Genomic DNA, 18,765 nt, shown 5'->3' on the forward strand with positions numbered 1-18,765 from the left:
CTGTTCATGATAAGCATTAAAGATTTGGAAGGGGAAACTGTGTATAGCATATGTAAGTTTGCTGATGACACTAAATTGAGTGGAAAAGCCAACTGAGCAGTGGTTGCGGAGAGTCTGCAAAGAGATATGGATTGGTTCAGTTAATGGGCAGGGGTCTGGCAGAGGGAATACAATATTGGTATATACATGACTATCCACTTGGAAAGAAAAAAAATACAAGATCAGATTATTATTTAAATGGTTAAAGATTGTAGCATGCTGTTGTGCAGAGGGAACTGGGAATACTTGTGCATGAATCACAAAAAGTTGGTTTGCAGGTGCAGGAGGTTATCAAGAAGGCCTTCACTGATAGAGTGTTTCAATTTATGAGCAGGGATGTTACACTGGCTTTAGAGACCATATGTGGAAGGTTTATTGGGTTGATTCCAGAGAAGAGAGATTAGCTATATGGAGAGATTGAGTTGCTTGGGACTATACTCATCAAAATTCAGAAGAACGAGAAGGGATCTTATAGAAAGATATAAAATTATGAAGGGGATAGATAAGATTCAAGCAGGAATTTTGTTTCCACTGGTAAGTGAGACTAAAACTAAGAAACTAGATTCAGAGGAGTAGGTTTAGGATAGAGATGGTTTACCTAGACAGTAGTGAATCTGAGGAATTCTCTGACAAAGAAGCAGCAGAGGCTATCTCATCAAATATATTTATGACACATTTAGATTTTTACATAGTAGGGGAATTAGGGGCTATGAATTAAAGGCAGGTAAATGGAGATGAGTCATGGCTGGACCAGCCATGGTCTTATTGAATGGTGGGAGCAGATTCAACAATCCAGATGGCCTACTCCTGCTCCTGTTTCTTATGTTCTTAAAGGGTCTTCAGGCCCTAAACCTGCTCTTTTCTTTTAATACTCTGTGCAAGTTTATATTGGAACATTTCAATTCACGGATGCTCAGTACCAAAATTGGAGGAGTAAAGCTATTTCCAAAGGTTGTAGCTCTGTTAGAAGGTACAGAAGTAGGAAAGGTAAAGGCTATGAAAAGATCTGAAAACAAGGGGGAGAATTTCAATCGAAGTGTTGTTTAAGTCCCCAAGCACAGTGGAGATGGAAATTAGATGTAGACGGCCTCATATTTATTGAGGGCCTGGAGTACAGAGGTTGTAGAGGCATGGTTTCACGTTGAACTAAGGCAAAGGCAGAGTCGGTCAATAAGACAGTATTACCAAAGTAGAAATATCCAGTTCCTAATAATAGTAAGGATGGGTGATGTAAAGCTCAGTACAGAATTACAATGACATCAAGTTTCTGAGTAGTTTTGTTCAATTTCAGATTGTTGTCGTTGAAGCGTAGAAATTGTAAAAAGTACTGTATATGGTGTCAGGATTTGAACTGTGTTATGCTTAGTATATACTAAAGGCACTACAAATATAGGTTGTTGTGTAGTTATGTTTAGACTGCAAATCAACCTGATTTATTGCTTGCTTAGATTGTTAATGAGGTCCTCAGGATAACTGAAGCACTAGGTGGCATAACCTTCTTTAATAAGTCCCACATGTTCTCCAGCTGTGAAGTGTTTGGAAATGACAGTACCACATGCAGGTGACACTAAAGCCAGCAGAAACAAAAATAGTTTTGGGTTAGAACAGCTTACAGTTAAAGACACTGTGACAATATGACTACCACATCACAGTAATTAAACATTACTAAAGAAGCAGAAGAATTTTCTCCCTAATAAGAATGCTGCAGCATTATAAATCAAAAGAGGAGGGTATTAAAATGTTGTAAAATGACTAATCAACTTTCATCAGGGAAATGGGCCGATCAAGAGTTTGGATTCCTACCCAATATTCCTTCAGGCGCTTAATTAGAACTCCATCCTTGAAAAGTGGGACGTCGTCAAAAGAGGTGAAAGTGGATGGAGGAAATCAATAAAAATAGAACAAGTTAGAATTAATGAAATAAACAAATCAAGAAATAACCAAAGAAAGTGTCTTATGTTGATATTTTTAAAATCTTGTGTTTATAGAGCACATTTTGCAACCTCAGGCTGCTTTTCAGTCACAGAAATAGTGTTTGAAGTGTGATTATTGTCATACTGCAGGAAAATTAGCAGCCAATTTGTGCACAGCAAGCTTCCACAACAGCAATGTGACAATGATCTACAATGACTTATTCGTAGTTGTTGGTTGACTGCAAAACCATTGGACAGGGCACTGGAAAGAAATACCTAATCTTTAAAATAATGTCATTGGCTCTTTTCTGTCTAAAAGGGGTAAGGTGGAAGGTGAGAGGTAGGAGGACAGCTGGAAATAGATCAAGGCAAAGTCACGAATAGGAAATCTGTTTTGTAGCCATAAAGGCATTTTAAACCATGTGCCATATTATGATTCAGAACATAAGCCAATTTGAGTTGTATTGTTAAAAAGAACAGAATTCCATATGAATTATACAGATGATAAACAAAAGTTACTTATCATATATTGATTTTAGAATGTATTGAACTGAGATGGGATAGAATAATTGCATTCACTGTTGTTTTCTACACAGTGATGCATACAGAAAGTATATAACTGAAATCATAAAAATCATATTTAATAGTTTTCATATAGTTTAAAGTACATGAAGTTTATTTTGGTCTAATGTCTCTCCTTTATGAAACAAGATATTAAAAGGAATATAATTTTATTTGTTAAATCATATATCAATTTTCTTGTGAGGTGCTCTGCCAATACCAATGCACAATTATATTTGTATGTGGCCCCAAAAAGCTCAATACAATAAGCTACAAATACAAACTGAACCACCTAATATATTCATGACTAGTTCAATTTCTTTTCACATGACCTAAATGGGGATAATGAAATATTAGACTGCATGAAGGAAACAAGTTGACTTATTTCAGAAAATCAGAGTTTTATGTTTCACCACTTTGAATCCTCCTAGTCAAGTTTCCTTAATATTCTGTACATTGGCTAAAATGGTGTTACTTAATGATTTCTATTATTGCATCAATGTTATGCATTTCTCTAGAAAGAATCAGCAAGTATGAACTTTAGGCGAAAGCCGAAAAGCATAATCCAGTAGGATGGCATCAAAAGTGGTGAAAATAGATGGAAGAAAGCAATAAAAATAGAAAAAGGTAGAATTAATTAAATAAGCAAATTAAGAAATAATCAGATAGGATGCAGAGCTGGGCTGAGAATTGGCAGATGGAGTTCAATCCCAAAAAGTGTGGAGTGATGTACTTTGAAACCTTGAACTTGAAGGCAGAGCCCAGAGTTAATGGTAGGATTTTTAGCAGTGTGGAGGAACAGGTGGGCTTTGGGGTCCACATCCATAGATCCCTCAGAGTTACCTTGCAAATTGATAGGGTGGTTAGGAAGGTGAATGTGATGCTGCTGTTCATTAGTCAGGGGATTGAGTTGAAGAGCCCAAGGTAATATTGCAACTCTATAAAACTCTGGTTAGACCACACTTGAGGTATTGTGATCAGTTCTGTTTGCCTTATTATAGGAAGAATGTGGAGGTTTTAGAGAGGGTGCAAAGATTTACCAAGATGCTGCCTGGGTCATGGAGTATAATGAGCAGGTGTTATGAGGATAGGTTGAGTTGCTGGAGTTTTTCTCTTTGGAGCGAAAGAGGACGAGAAGTGACTTGATAAAGGTATACAAGATGATAAGAGGTCTTGATAGAATAGGCAGTCAGAGACATCTTCCGCAGGGAGGAAATGCCTAATAGAAAAGTGCATAAGTTTAAAATGATTGGAGGAAAGTGCAAGGGGGGATGTCAGAGGTAGACTTTCATTGCACAGAATCTGGTGGGTGTGTAAACATGCTGCCAGGGTAGTGGGCCATTTTAGAGAGATAGGCACATAGATGAAAGAAAAATGGAGGGCTATATGGAAGGGAAGGGTTGGATTAGATTAAAAGGTCACCATCATGGGCTGAAGCTGCCTTTACTGTGCTGTACTGTTCTATTTTCAATTCTAATTAAATGGGCAGTAACAAGGTTTGTCATTTCCAATGCAAACAGGCAAAAGAAAGAGTTTAAAAAAAAGAGTACTAAATATCTAGTTCTGTCTATTGGCAGAGACACCATTAGTTAAAGGAGTTTGCTGTACTGAAAGTAGCATAAGAGAACTCCTTCAGATTTATCAACTGGAAAATTTTCATTCTTTCAAAAGCCATTGAAAAACATTTCTAATCTTATCTTGCTCATCAGTGCCAGATATTCAGAAAGCAGCCCTGAAATTGAACTGATCATCTGCGATGGTACACGGTGGGGATAACAGAGGCTGTTCCTAGAGTATGGGATTTCAAGAGGAGGCAATTAAATTTTTCCAGTTTTAGATGCATGGATAACTCTGTTGTAGACCTGAGGTCCATAGTATATTCAATACTACATATTATTACAATGAGGAAGATATTTGATTCTTGAAACTTAAAGTTGATGGTGATTGTGGTAGGAGGTGTTCATTCTGTAAGGCATAAGGGGCTGTCAGGGAAGTGAAGAACATTACAACCAAAAATTGCATAAAGGCACAACTGGTAGCAAAATCCCAGGCCTCGGTTTTACATAACACTCATTAATATTGCACGACCCTTCCTCTTTCCGGGTTCTGTAGTACCATCATCTTACCCTTTATGGGAATGACTCTTTCTGACAGTAGAAATCCCAATGTGAGTTGAACTGCATGCCAACTGATGACCAATTTAAGAAGAGAGGTTGGACTAAAACAGTGCAAGGCCTGCAGCACTGAATCCTGTCCTACCACTTATCCACTGAAAGGAAAGTGGCACAGCTTTAGAATAGGAGTCTTAAATATTTTTGCCTTTATGGATCATTTATCTGCAAACTATAGTCTCATAGGACATATCTGATTGAATACCTCAATTAATGTGCGTGTGTGCATCTGTGTATATATATATACACACACACACACACATTTATTTGTTATATACAAATAAAAGTGATTTAAAAACTCCCAGAAGGTCATCAAATAAAAGTGACCTTCATTTTCATTGCTATTTCTGGAAGTTGGCTGTGTAAGAATTTTCAATTTACTGCATAGCAAAATAACCAATCAAATGTTACAAAATACTGCTGATTTTATCTGATGCTATTTTAGTGCTGTTAAAAAACTTTGCTTTTGGAATCTAATTATACCCATAATTATTTTGCAAATTATTAGCAGATTTCTATATAGCTCTAAATTCTCACAACATTTCAATAGAACTTTAATCTCTTAGTTTTAATTTACATAGATAGACACACATTTCTATTCAAAATTAAACATGGTTCAGTCATTGGTTGTTACATTCAATTCATCATTAGCTTTGACAAATAAATGACTTTCAAAATGTCCTGAGTTTTATCTCTTGAAACTTAATTGGATGATCATTTAGATGGTACTGGCAGCTAATTCTCATAAAAATTTCTTCATTAACTCAAGAACTACAACAACTACACAGACAGGTATGTTAAACTTACCAGCCAAAACTTGATAAAGTATTGAAGATCAGTAGCAGCGATAAATACACAATAAAGAAGTGAGTAAGCCAAGAAAAGGAAGAAAAACTTGTAGTTGGAGAAACCAACGCAATTGTTCACCCTGGAAACAAGAAAAATGGCATCATTTTTGATTTTAAAAAATCAGAATGCTGAAGTTACTTAAGATTGAGTTACTGACTGAAATGCAAAAGAAACAAACAGGCGAGAGGCAGATTAATGATTGGCTAACATGCGTTTCATCTCATCATAAGTCTATTATTCCTATCTTTGTGGTCATGGCAACTTCAGTAAAGACTTTGGAAAGTCCTCAACCACATTGAATAACCCTAAACCAATCCTTATTATCACCTTTGTCTTAGAATTACTGAAAACATCATATTTAGGATATACTAATGAAGCAAGGATTCATTAGACATTTGTAAAGCATCAGTTTTTCCTATTTTCCAATGAAGTAGCATAATAGTTCAAGGACATCAAAGTAAAATTTCAGCAGTATGCTCTAGTTACAATACCAACATATCTTTTACTGGACAGGTGATATGTACCCAAAGATAAATATTTGCATATGGAACTCTGATATGTCAGTATCTCAGGAGGAGAGAAGGCGGATATCAAATTTCTTCATAACATATAGACAAAGGCTAAGGTTAGGTTAAAAATTAAAAACTGTAGAAGGCAACCTCAGCTGCCGTGTAGGAAAATGTGACAAACTGCTATAGACAGTATCCGAACTGGCTGCATCATGGCCTGAAGCGGAATGGAATAGACTACAGAAAATGGTAGAGACAATGCCAGTCCATCACGGGTAAAGCCCTCCCCACAATCGAACACATCTAGAAGGAGCACTGCCATAAGAAAGCAGCGTGCATCATCACGGACCCCATCGCCTAGGTCATGCTCTCTTCTCACTGCTACCATGGGGCCAGAAGTACAGAAGCCTCAAGTCCCACACCACAAAGTTCAAGAACAATTATTACCCTTCAACCATCAGTCTCCTGAACTGGTGTGGACCGCACCACAACTCTGAACTAGTTTTACAACCTAGAGACTCACTTTCAAAGACACTTTACAACTCATGTTCTCAATGTTTTTTGCACAATTTGTCTTCTTTAGCACATTGGTTGTTTGTTGATCTTTATGCATAGTTTTTCATAAATTCTATTATATTTCTTTATTTTGCTGCAAATACCTAAGAGAAAATGAATCCCAAGGTAATAAATGGTAACATCTATGTACTTTAATAATAATAATATTACTTTGAACTTGTGAGATTATTCTGGTAACACACAGAAAATGCTGGAGGAACTCAGCAGGCCAGGCAATATTTAGGGAAAGGAGTAAACAGTCACTGTTTCGAGCCAAAACCCTTCATCATGACTCACAAACAAGAGAAAATCTGCGAATGCAGGAAATCTGTACTCTTTTCCAGAGATGCTGCCTGGCCTGCTGAGTTCCTCCAATATTTTGTGTGTTTTGCTTGAAATTCCAGCATCTATAGGTTTTCTCTTGTTTGAGATTATTCTGGTAGTGAGAGAGTGAGAAATTCATGACAATATTTAATCCAGATTCCTGAAGTGCTACTGAAAATGATTTAATGGTAATGGGAAACCTGATAATGAAATGGAAACTTGTCAACCTGCAATAAGAGACATTTAGATTAACAAACATAAGCTAGGATGATCAGGAATATATTGCTGGTCCTTCAAGCAAGCCTTTTGCTGACATTGACCAGTCTTCCCTGCTGCAATGAGATGGTAAGCCCTCCCATCAACCTCCCAATCTTGACCACCTGCACTGCAATCCTCCTGCACAGTAATAATTGGCCATTGCCACTTCCCCCGCAATCTTGCAGTACCAGCAATTCTCTCGAATGCAGATCCTTCAATCCCCGTCCCTGACCTCCACTCTAAGGAATCTATGGTTGACTCTACCATAGATTCATTAAACCACATTGCAAACTCAAATGTCACTGCAACATTTGCCCACAAGTTTCAAGCCCACCATCACTGAAATCCTTAACAGGGAACTAAATGCATCTGCAAAGCAAACCACAATAAATCGCTGACACATTACCAATTGGTATGGTTGTTGCACTTGCAAAATCCTAGGCTCAGCATAGTGTATAAATAGGTTGACACGTTTGAGCAACCTTGTTCAGTCATAAAAGAGTCAAGAGTCTCCAGGGAGTAAGAATCAGTACAGGTGAATGGAATTTAACAAGTGCGTAGAATTTCTCAGGATTAGACACAGAGCAAGAAGGATAGAGAAAGGTAACAACGTTATAAATCTGAGTTTAATCTGTGAACATGTGTAATTTAGTATTATGTCTCAATGATGACATTCAGATAAAGCATAAAAAGTAGGTGAACAACCAGGGGAACTACAGAAATCACTATCCAGTCATGATGAAATCTTTTAAGTCCAATTTCTGTTTACAACTGGGTATTTGAGTCAGGAAATAGGCAAGTGCAGCCTTATCTGCTGTAACAATGGAGACAGGCATTGTACACAAACACTAGAGTGGAATGAGAGAATATAACCTTGATTCGAGCCAATTCTGTGCCACAGCAAGCTCATAAAGCTGAATGGATAGATTCATTCAGAAAAGTAGGCCTAGATTAAGAAAGGAGCAACATGATCAAGGAGTTTTGACACTGTAGATTGGAAGGTGGTTTGCAAGAATTCAAGGGTTTATTGTGGAACGCTCTGATGGCAGTGTAGAAAGGGAGGGAGACCACTCGGAATCATTTATAATAATTCACACTAAAGTCTTTGATATCTGATGAAGCAACAAGTATGAGTTGACAAAAATAGTAAGAGTTTACATACCAAGGACAATGATGATCCATCTTCAAAATGCACCTGTAAATACAGAATATAATGAAATGCAAGATTTGATAAAACCCCATTAAAATCAGGGATTAGTACACTACATTTCTGCAGAGGATAATTAGGAGCTAACATATTGCTATGACTGGAGTCACCCAAAGTCCAGAATGGTTAACGTGGGCAAACCTCTCCCAAAAAGAAATCAGCCAACTTGAACAGTGATGAGTGGAAAAGGCTCTAAACATTAAAATATAACTACACTGGCCTGTGTCATTTTGGTCTTATGCATCATAGGCACATATAGAGTATATAGCTAGGTTGCTCAAGACTTCTGCACAGTATTTGTCAATGTGGTGTGGAGAGCGAGTTTGTAAATCTGGACTGCAGGAGGATGTGGGACAAATGGCAGAGAAGGAGTGCCAGGGCTGGCAGTTGGCACGGGTGTAGACACACCCAGCCCCGAGACACCAGGCAAGGTCATTTGATTCCAAACAATTCATTTATTGATCATCACAGAATGCATATCTCCCTGGTGCTTCCTATTCCCTCCCCTTGCTCTTCTCCTTTTCCCAACTATAAGACCGTAAGACCATAAGACAAACGAGCAAAATTAGGTCATTCAGCCTATCGATTATTCTCTGCCATTCCCTCATGACTAATCCCGGATCCCATTCAACCCCATACACACGTCTTCTCACCATATCCTTTGATGCCCGATCAGAAAACGATCAACTTCTGCTTTAAATATACGTATGGACTTGGCCTCCACCGCAGTCTGTGGCCCAGCATTCCCCAAATTTACTACTGTTTGGTTAAAAAATTCCTCCTTACCTCTGTTCTAGAGGGTCGCTGGATCCACCCACCACAGGAAACATCCTCTCCACATCCACCCTATCTAGTCCTTTCAAAGTTTGTTAGGTTTCAATGAGATCCCCTCTCCCCTCCTCCCCCCGCATTTTTCTAAATTCCAGTGAGTACCAGCAGAAAGCTGCTAAATGCTCCTCACAGGTTAACCCCTTCATTCCCATGATCATCCTCATGAACCTCCTCTGGACTCTCTCCAATGACAACACACCCTTTCTGAGATATGGGGCCCAAAACTGTTGACAATACTCTACGTGTGGCCTGATCAGTGTCTTATAAAGGCTCAGCATAATCCGTCTACATCCTTACCTCTAATGTTTTCACTTCTTGACCAGTTTAGCCAGATCTCTGGCTATAAACTCAATTTACATAAGAGTGAACTTTTCCCAATTAATAAAGAAGCACAAGAACTAATATTTCGTGATCTCCCTTTTAAAGTAGTCCATAATCAATTTACTTATCTTGGAATTACAGTCACAAGGAAGTTTAAAGATCTCTTTCGTGAAAACTTTGTCAATCTTTCATATGCTATAAAACAGAGTCTGGTACAATGGTCACCTCTATCTATGTCTTTGGTAGGTTGTATTAATGTTGTTAAAATGTATGTTCTCCCCAAATTTTTATACTTATTTCAATCTATCCCAATTTTTATTCCTAAATCTTTTTTTGATTCCTTAGACTCTATTATTTTGTCATATCTGTGGCAGAATAAGCGCTCTAGAATTAATAAAATCCACCTCCAAAAATCTAAAAAAGAGGGTGGCATGGCTTTACCTAACTTTCGCTTATATTACTGGGCAGCTAATATACGTTGTGCTGCCTTCTGGTCTTTCTTCCACGGTCAACCCAAGTGCCCTAACTGGGTGGCAATGGAGTTGAGCTCCACTAAAGAATTATCTATATCTGCACTTCTTGGCTCTGCACTCCCTAGCAGTCTGCCCAGATCAATAGCTAATCCTCTGGTTAGACACACTTTGCGTATATGGGCTCAGTTCAGGAAATGCTATGGTTTCCAGGGGTTTTCCGTTTCTAGCCCTGTCGCACATAATCACCTTTTTTTTTACCTACTACATACGATTCAGCATTCCATGTTTGGTATAGGAAGGGCATTAGACATTTTGAAGATCTCTTCATTGATAATCGCTTCGCTTCTTTTCAGCAGCTCTCTGTTAAGTTCAACCTGCCTAACGCTCACTTTTTCAGATATCTCCAAATCCGACACTTTATTGCTCCTTTAATTCCTAACTTTCCTGAAATGCCTGCGAAAAATGCTATGGACCTATTTCTTTCCATTAATCCACTAGGTAAAGGTTTAATATCAATTATCCGAGATAAACTAGCAGCCTTACGACGGGCCCCTGTGGATAAAATTTAAATGGCCTGGGAGCAGGATTTAAATATCTCCTTATCCGAGGAGAGCTGGGACTCAGTTCTCAAATCGGTTAACTCAACCTCTCTTTGTCCTCGCCATTGCCTTTTACAGTTTAAGATTGTTCATACAGCCCATATGTCTAAATCTAAACTATCTCGATTCTACCCTGGCATTAGTCCGCTCTGTGATAAATGCAAGAGGGGTGTGGCCTCTCTCATCCATATGTACTGGCTCTGTCCTAGCTTGGAGAAATTCTGGAAAGATGTCTTCACTACATTATCGGGTATTCTGAATCAGCACCTAGAACCAAACCCCTTAATTGCTCTGTTTGGTTTTTGGGGCGAGACAGATTTATGTCTGGGTCCAACCAAATGCCGAATACTATCCTTTGCCTCTCTCCTGGCTAGACGCTTGATCCTCCTTAGATGGAGAGATGTTGCCCCGCCCACTCATGTGCAATGGCTTAATGATATTATGGCCTGCTTGGACCTCGAAAAGATTCATTATTCAGTTCTTAATTCGGATCTAAAGTTCCATAAGGTCTGGGGACCTTTTATCGAGTACTTTCATAACCTTCCTCTTGACTAGGGTTTTTTTTTCTTTTTTTTTTCTCTTCTTTTCGGTCCCTTGCTTTCAGCTCCCTTTTTTTTCTGGTAGTAGGCATTATTATCCTCTGTTGCTAAGTGTATTCACAGTCTGGGAGTTTGACTGTCCTGACCTATACTCTTTATATTGTGTTGTGGTCGGTCTGGAGTTGTTGTTTTTTTTCTTGTGTTGTGGGGCTTGGGAAGGACACTAAGCAGCATATTGTTATTGTATGCTTCATTTTGCACTGTATTGATGCTCCTCATTGGGATTTGGGGTTTTTAATTTGTAAAATGTTTTGAAAAACTAATTTAAAAAAAAAATAAAAAAAGGCTCAGCATTATTTCACTACCTCCTCCCATAGATGCTATCTGGCCTGCTGAGTTCTGCCAGCATTTTGTGTTTTTCAGCATTATTTCCTTGCTTTTATATTCTATTCCCCTTGAAATAAATGCCAACATTGCATTTGCCTCTAAATTAACTTTCTGGGAGTCTTGCACATCTGATATTTGAACCTTCTCCCAATTTAGATAATAGTCTGCACTATTGTTCCTTTTACCAAATGCATTATCATACATTTCCCACACTGTATTACATCTGCCACTTCTTTGCCCATTTGTCCAATTTGCATAACCAGGATTTCCCTCTCACTACCCCCCACCCACTCAGTCCACAAATGATAAACCAGTCAGGTTTATCATCATTTACATATGTCATGAAATTTGGTTTTTTTTTGCAGCAGTACAATGCAATACATGAAGTTACAACAGTACTGTGCAAAAGTATTAGGCACCCTGGCTATATAAATGTGCCTAAGACTTTTGCATAGTACTGAACCTTCAATAGTGTTATGGCGAATGAATAAATGCTTACTTGTCACAGACTGAGCAGTGGTGACAGCGATCTGGCTTCACAAGTTGACATCTGTCACAGTATCGAATTGCTTTGAAAACAATGCTATATATAAAAATATGGAACAAATATCTGGGCAAAGACAATACTGTAGGTACGTTCAGTCATATTATTCCATTTCCTTAATATCATCCTTATGAAAAAGGCATTGAAATTACACTGCTTGATAAAAGCATGTGAATACTTATTAAACTAATTTTATTTTTCACTTCTTAAGAAAATAATTTTTTGAGTTGATCAACTGGATTAAAACTTCACTAAAATACATTAGTCTCCATTAAAATAGATGAAGGAATTTCATGAGTGCATACAGAAACACATGGTGGCTACAAAACAAAAAGTTGTTGTGATCTATGCAGTAGGATTTATGTCAAGTGTGAATATATCTTGAGTTAATAATTATCTTTACACTTGTATAATGGCTCATTTCTTCCACTCCCTCCACCATCCCTCGAATATCCAGCCAGTAAAGTAACATCATAATATTCAAAATAATTGTATTTTGTATTTCTTTACAGCTGGTAAGATTTTAAATCTAGCATTTAATGTCAATCAAATTAAACATAAAAATCATAATTTCTACCATAACTAACTCTTATTATCCCATTCTCCCAGCCCCTTTCCACCCTCATTATCCCACCTCCCATATGGGCAGGAGATCTTTGAGTGCACACCTGCAGAACAGTGTACAATTTTGGCCTCCATAGTTCAATAATTATAGACTTACACTGGAAGCAGTGTGTATAAGGCTCACCCAGGGTATGATTAAATACCGAAACACGTAGGATTCTCAGGTGAACTGACGAGATGGACACTCTAGGGCTGTTTCTCCTTCAGAGGGCATAGGGAATTGGGGGGCATGTGTTCACAATAACGAGTTGCCCATTTATGAGGGGGGGAGAGGAATGCATTCTGGAATTTTCTCCTCCAGATACCGTGGGGCAGAGTCACCGAATACATTAAAGGTTGTGATTGACAGATATTTAGATTACGAGGGAGTCAAGGGGTATGGCGAGACAACAGGAGAGCGATGTTCAGGTCAGGGCTGGATCAACCATAATCTGGTTGAAGGTCTTGGGGAGGTGGGGTGAGGGAAGGAATGCGATTGCGAATCCTGTACTTTGTTTGTGTTCTTACTATCTTATGGCTAAATAATTATAATGAAACAGTGATTTATGGTACTATTTCAGTTTACTGCATTTGACGTAGTTTGAATGTGGAGGCGACAAGTGTAACCGCTGAACTAAAGGCTGCAATCCATTTTCATTTTTTCCCTACTCCAACACTAAACCTCTCTTCTCAGCATCAAGACTATTCCATCAATTATACACAGAAGCTGATAAACATTTCACTTTATAACCTATGGGACACAATAGTGCATTGAACAAATCATAACCACTGATCCCACTTTTTAGAAAACAAAGGTAAGGGATGATCTGCTATTGTCATTTACCCAGCATCTAGACCTATTGATTACCATGAACTACTGCTTAAGCAGTTAACTCCTTTGTTCGGTCTTTTCATTTTATTGTTTCTCCATGTCGCCCTATCCTGCAGGGTCATCTCTTGCTCTACTGTACATCAGTATATCTCTTACCTTTGAAAGATCACAGACCTGAAATGTTAACTGTCGCTCTACAAAGATACTGCCAGACCCGCTATGTACTTAACGCATCTGTTATATTTCAGATTTCCAGCGTCTGTTTTTAATTTTCACATCCATCTTTTTCCAGTTCTGATGAAAGATTAATGACTTGAAGCACTCCTCGAGTCTGCTTGATCTGCAGAATTTCCAGCCTTTTCTGGCTTTATTTATTTAAAGCCAAATACTTTCCGGCCATAAGCAGACAGCATTTCAGATAACAATGTGCGTAAGACCCAAGTATGTTTAGTAAAGCTGTTCATCTAGATTTATTATTTACCTCCAGATAAGGTTCTTGTATAGATGGGCAATTCCTTGGCCATTCGTCTGAGGACTTCCTGCTGACCTTCACCCCGATCCCCACGTTCTATTTGTTCCCTATCTGTGTACGAAAGGTGGAACTGTGGATAATAATAAAATAATATGCATTTAAGAATAATAAAATATATGCATTTGGAGATCACATGGACAAATGCAAAGAATTCTAGAATACTGCCTCTCAAAGCTATGAACACATGGGTACACCATCATTTGCAGACTTCATTCTAAGTTTGGCTATGTCTATAGATCCTTCAATATTGCTGCTTCCGATATTATTTACATCAGGGGTAGCTTTACTAGGCACCTCACCATTACGTCCAGAGGATATTTAAGGATAGGCAATAAATCCTCTGAGGAAAAACAAAGTACCTCAGATTATTACAAAGTCTAGTAGAAATTGGAATGGGACAGGGCATTCAACTATAAACAATGCAAAGCATTTGGGCTGGATTCAATTCAAGCATTACAAGCTAATTTGATCATGGCCAAGAGAAATCAAAGTGTTTTAAAGTATATAAAAATATTTTCTTCAGCTCAAAGATGGTTGAGAACAGAAAAATTCTGCAGCTGAGTCATTGACTGCAACAAATGGAAATGCAACTTAATGGCACTAATGGGTCAGGATTTGATCAGAAGCACAGTGGATAAAACTGTACAGGAAGTGTCTCCGGGTATTTAGTGTGAGTGGATATTCAGAATCAGGCTTAATATCACTAGCATATGTTGTGAAATGTGTTGTTTTGTGGCAGCAGTACATTGCAATACATAATTAAGAAACTAAAAATTACAATAACTAATTAAATTTATAAATAAGTAGTGCAGAAAAAGAGGGAAGGAAATAGTGAGGTAGTATACACGGGTTGATTGTCCATTCAGAAATCTGATGGCAGTGGGGAGGCAGCTCTTCCACAAACATTGAGTGTGTGCCTTTAGGCTCCTGTACCTGCTCCTTGATGATAGCAAAGAGAAGAGAACATGTCCTGGGTAAAAGGGATCCTTAATGACGGATGCTGCCTTTTTGAGTCATTGCTTTTTGAAGATGTCGTTGATGCTAGTAATCATACTGGAGCTGGTTGAGTTGCAACTTTTCTGCAGCTTTTTCTGATCCTGTGCAGTGGCCCCTCCAGACAAGATAGTGATGTAGGCAGTTAGAATGCTCTCCACAGTACATATGTAGAAATTTGCAAGAGTCTTTGGTAATAAAACAAGTCTCCTCAAGTCCTAATGAAATATAGCCACTGTTGTGCCTTCTTTGTAATTGCAGTATGTTGGGCCAGGGGAGATGTTGATACCCAGGATCTCGAAACTGCTCACCTTTTCCACTGCTGATCCCTCGATGAGGACTGATGTGTGTTCCCTCGACTTCTCCTTCCTGAAATCCACAATCAATTCCTTGGTCTTACTGATGCTGAATGAAAGTTTATTGTTTTGACACCACTCAACCAGCTGATCTATCTCACTCCTGTACATCAACTCGTCACCGTCTGAAATTCTGCCAACAGTAGTGTCATTGGCAAATTTATAGATGCTGTTTGAGCTGTGCCAAGCCACACAGCTGTGGGTATAGAACAAGTAGAGCAGAGAGCTAAGCACGCATCCTTGAGGTGCACCAGAGAGGAGATTTAGTAAAGAGTGTAAAATGTGGAATATTATCCTAAAATAGGGACAACATTTTATAAAAAATAGAATTAGGAAGCATTGCTTTAAGAAGAGAAGGGGAAAGCTTAAAGAAAATTTACAAGGCAAGATTTTCTTTACCCCTACACAGAGAGTGTAGGTACCTGGAATGTGTTTTTAGGAGAGGTGGTGCAAGCAGATATAACAACAATGTTTAAGAGGCAATCAGATGGACAAATAAACAGGTATGGAATGAAGGGGTATGTACAATATGCAGGCAAGTGAGTAAGTTAAAATTGACATCATTGTTTGGCGCAGACATTGTGGGCTGAAGGGCAACTTTGTGCCGTATTGTTCTGTGTATCAATTAATCTAGGGATAAAATTAAAAACAGAGCATACTAAACATAAGAAGTATACAAAGTACATTAAACTAAAATATATAAGTTATGAAAATAGGAAAATATTAAAATAATAATACATTTATACACGAAATGAAAGTTAAAAATGTTAGGAATCATGATTTTAAGCAAAGCAATGGAAAAACTAAGATTAATTCCTATAATTCACATGTTCTGTGGGAATTCAACACAAAATCTGCTGACTTATTCACTGAATTGCATGGTTGGTGAGTAAAAGCTACAGTACAAGTTCCACATTAACAAAGTACAACCATCACTATGTCTAACACAAATGCTAGCCCAGCCCAACCAAAAAAGGGAAAAATAATTGTTTAAATACTGACAAGAGTTGTATAGAATTAATTAAAAAGTGAGATGGAATGCAGTTAATTGAGTGAAAATTAAATGACTGAAATTGCTCCTCCATTTATAGTTGTGATTTCAGATGCTATTCTGAAGTTTTGGAAATCTCATTTCCTCTCTGTTCCCTTTTAAGACTGTCCTAAAACCAACATGGTTGATCAAGCTTATGGTCATCCTTTAGTGAAATAAGTTGCATATTTTTCTAAAGGTTTCTAAAGGTCAATGGTCCAATTCTCCTCTTTTGCTGTAGAAGAGCTTTAAACCTATAAACATGAAAAACAAATTAAGATCTCCCGCAACATTTAAGAAAAGCATTCTCAATAGACAACTTGAAAATTTTTTTACATTTTTTTTCTGTCAAATAAACTAAATCTGGCCCTGAATTTTTTCAGTAAGTTGTTTTTTTTACTGTCACATGTACCGAAGTACAGTGAAAACTTATCATTCTCATCGTCCATACAGATAAATTAATTACAATAGTGCAAGGAGGTAGAACAGTAACAGGAGTGCAGATTAAAGTTCAAGGTACAGAGAAAGTAAAGACAGTAAGGTACCAGGTCACAATGAGATTGACTGTGAGATCAAGAATCCACCTTATCATACCAGGGAAGCATTCAATAGTCTTATAACAATGGGAAAGAAGCTGCCCTTGATCCTGGTGGTACGTGCTTTCAGAGTACTGTATCTTCTTCTCAACTGGAGGAGGGAGAAGAGAGAAGATTATGCTGGCAGATTTACTGTCGCAGTGAGAAGCGTAGACAGAGCCCATGGAGGGGAGGCTACTTCCCCTGATTTGCTGAGTAGTGTCCACCCTCCCTGAAGTTTCTTGCAGTCATGAGCAGAGCAGGTGCCACACTAAGCTATGATGTATCTGGACATGATATTTTCTATGGTACGTCAATAAAAATTGATAATGATGAAAGCAAACATGATAAATTTCTTCAGCCTTCGAAGGAAATTGAGGCATTGGCAGGCTTTCTTGGCTGTGGCGTCAACATAGTTGGACCAGGACACACTAATGGTGATGTTCACTCTGTAGAACTTATAGCTCAGAACTCTCTTGACCTCAGCACTGTTGGTGTAAACAGGAGCATTTACACTCCCCCTCTTCCTGAAGTCCATGACCAGCTATTTTGTTTTGGTTTTTGGCATGGCATCGTGTCATGAAGCTTTCTATTTCTCTCTGTACACCTACTTATTATTATCTGAAGTCTTAAAGTAGTGGTCACCAACCTTTTTAAACCCAAGATCCCTTACCTCGGACTTAGTGAAAAGCGAGATCGATCCCAGATTGATTAGTTACACACATGCGCACCGAGGCAGAAAAGACTGGAAGTGAAACCCCGCAACCCAGTAGTAGAAATAATGTATAAACACCAGGGGTACCCACCCTTTTTTGCACTGTGGACCGGCCGACGGGGTGGGGGGTGTCAAACACAATGGAAATACAGTGGGACCGGCCAACGGGGTGAGTGGGGGGGGGGTGTTAAACATGACTGGAATACAGCAATACTCGAAGCAGATTCCTTATGTCCAGTCTATTCCGCAATTTAGTTTTCGCGGCTCTCAGCACCTAGCTTCTGTCCCGCTTTCTCATGTTTTTCCGCTCACAAAACTCAACGGATTTGTCTTTAAGTTCAGGGTGCTTGGACTCAAGGTACCGAAGCAGTTTTGAGGGCTTCATTGCCTCATTGGACAGCCTCTGGGCCCGAACCCCAGCCTCCCGCCCACCCGCCCCCAGACACCTTGGCCAGGTGCGGCTGGTCGTGAGTGGGTGAGAGGACAAGGTCAGGGCCAAAGGTCCCCGTGCTGGGGCCGCGGTGGTCGCAGTCCGGAGAGAGCGACCGACCGAGTGAGGAGTGCGTTAGGACGCGCGCCCACCTCACCCCCATGTAGGATCTATCGGCCGACTAAAGTTTGTTTCAGTAGATCACAGCAGCTCTGCTACTTACGAAACCCTGAGCCTGAATTAGGTCATCTGTGAATATTTTAGCACTGGGTTCCCCACGAACATTCAGTGTGGTAAACAGGTTCAGAGGTGGCTCCCATCTGTTGGCGCTCCAGGCCAGTAGCAACAACACTTCCCGCTGGCCGCGCGAGGCCAACCAGTGATCCCTGGCGCAAGGGTATCACTGCGTTTAGGCGACTGATGACCTCGCGTGCATTCAAGTTCAACAGTGGGCGTGACAGGGAATAAGGAAAGGTGTGGCTGACTTGTATCGTTTCCTTGTGGCCCAGTGGTTGGGGACCATTGAATTACACTGTGTAGTGCGGGGGAGCTACACGCATGCGCACTGGGCAGAAAGAACGGAACTAAATCCCCGCAACCCGGAAACAATCTCTCAACA

At 39.1% G+C, this 18,765-nt stretch overlaps 1 protein-coding gene across 2 annotated transcripts in view; it reads right to left on the reverse strand.

Annotated features, from left to right (window-relative positions):
• Positions 1 to 18,765, reverse strand: part of LOC140737860 (palmitoyltransferase ZDHHC2-like) — a 91,291-nt gene that overhangs the window by 45,945 nt on the left and 26,581 nt on the right. The window contains exons 4-8 of one of the 2 annotated variants that reach the window (XM_073064593.1): positions 13,997 to 14,117; positions 12,036 to 12,105; positions 8,342 to 8,374; positions 5,492 to 5,612; positions 1,843 to 1,878 (exon numbers count right to left, since the gene is read on the reverse strand). In XM_073064593.1, the coding sequence (XP_072920694.1) occupies positions 1,843 to 1,878; positions 5,492 to 5,612; positions 8,342 to 8,374; positions 12,036 to 12,105; positions 13,997 to 14,117 (381 nt within the window). The remainder of the gene's footprint in view (positions 1 to 1,842; positions 1,879 to 5,491; positions 5,613 to 8,341; positions 8,375 to 12,035; positions 12,106 to 13,996; positions 14,118 to 18,765) is intronic. The other variant, XM_073064594.1, reaches the window with a different exon arrangement.

Source organism: Hemitrygon akajei, chromosome 13 (assembly GCF_048418815.1).
Source record: "Hemitrygon akajei chromosome 13, sHemAka1.3, whole genome shotgun sequence".
Classification (NCBI taxonomy): Eukaryota; Metazoa; Chordata; class Chondrichthyes; order Myliobatiformes; family Dasyatidae; genus Hemitrygon; species Hemitrygon akajei.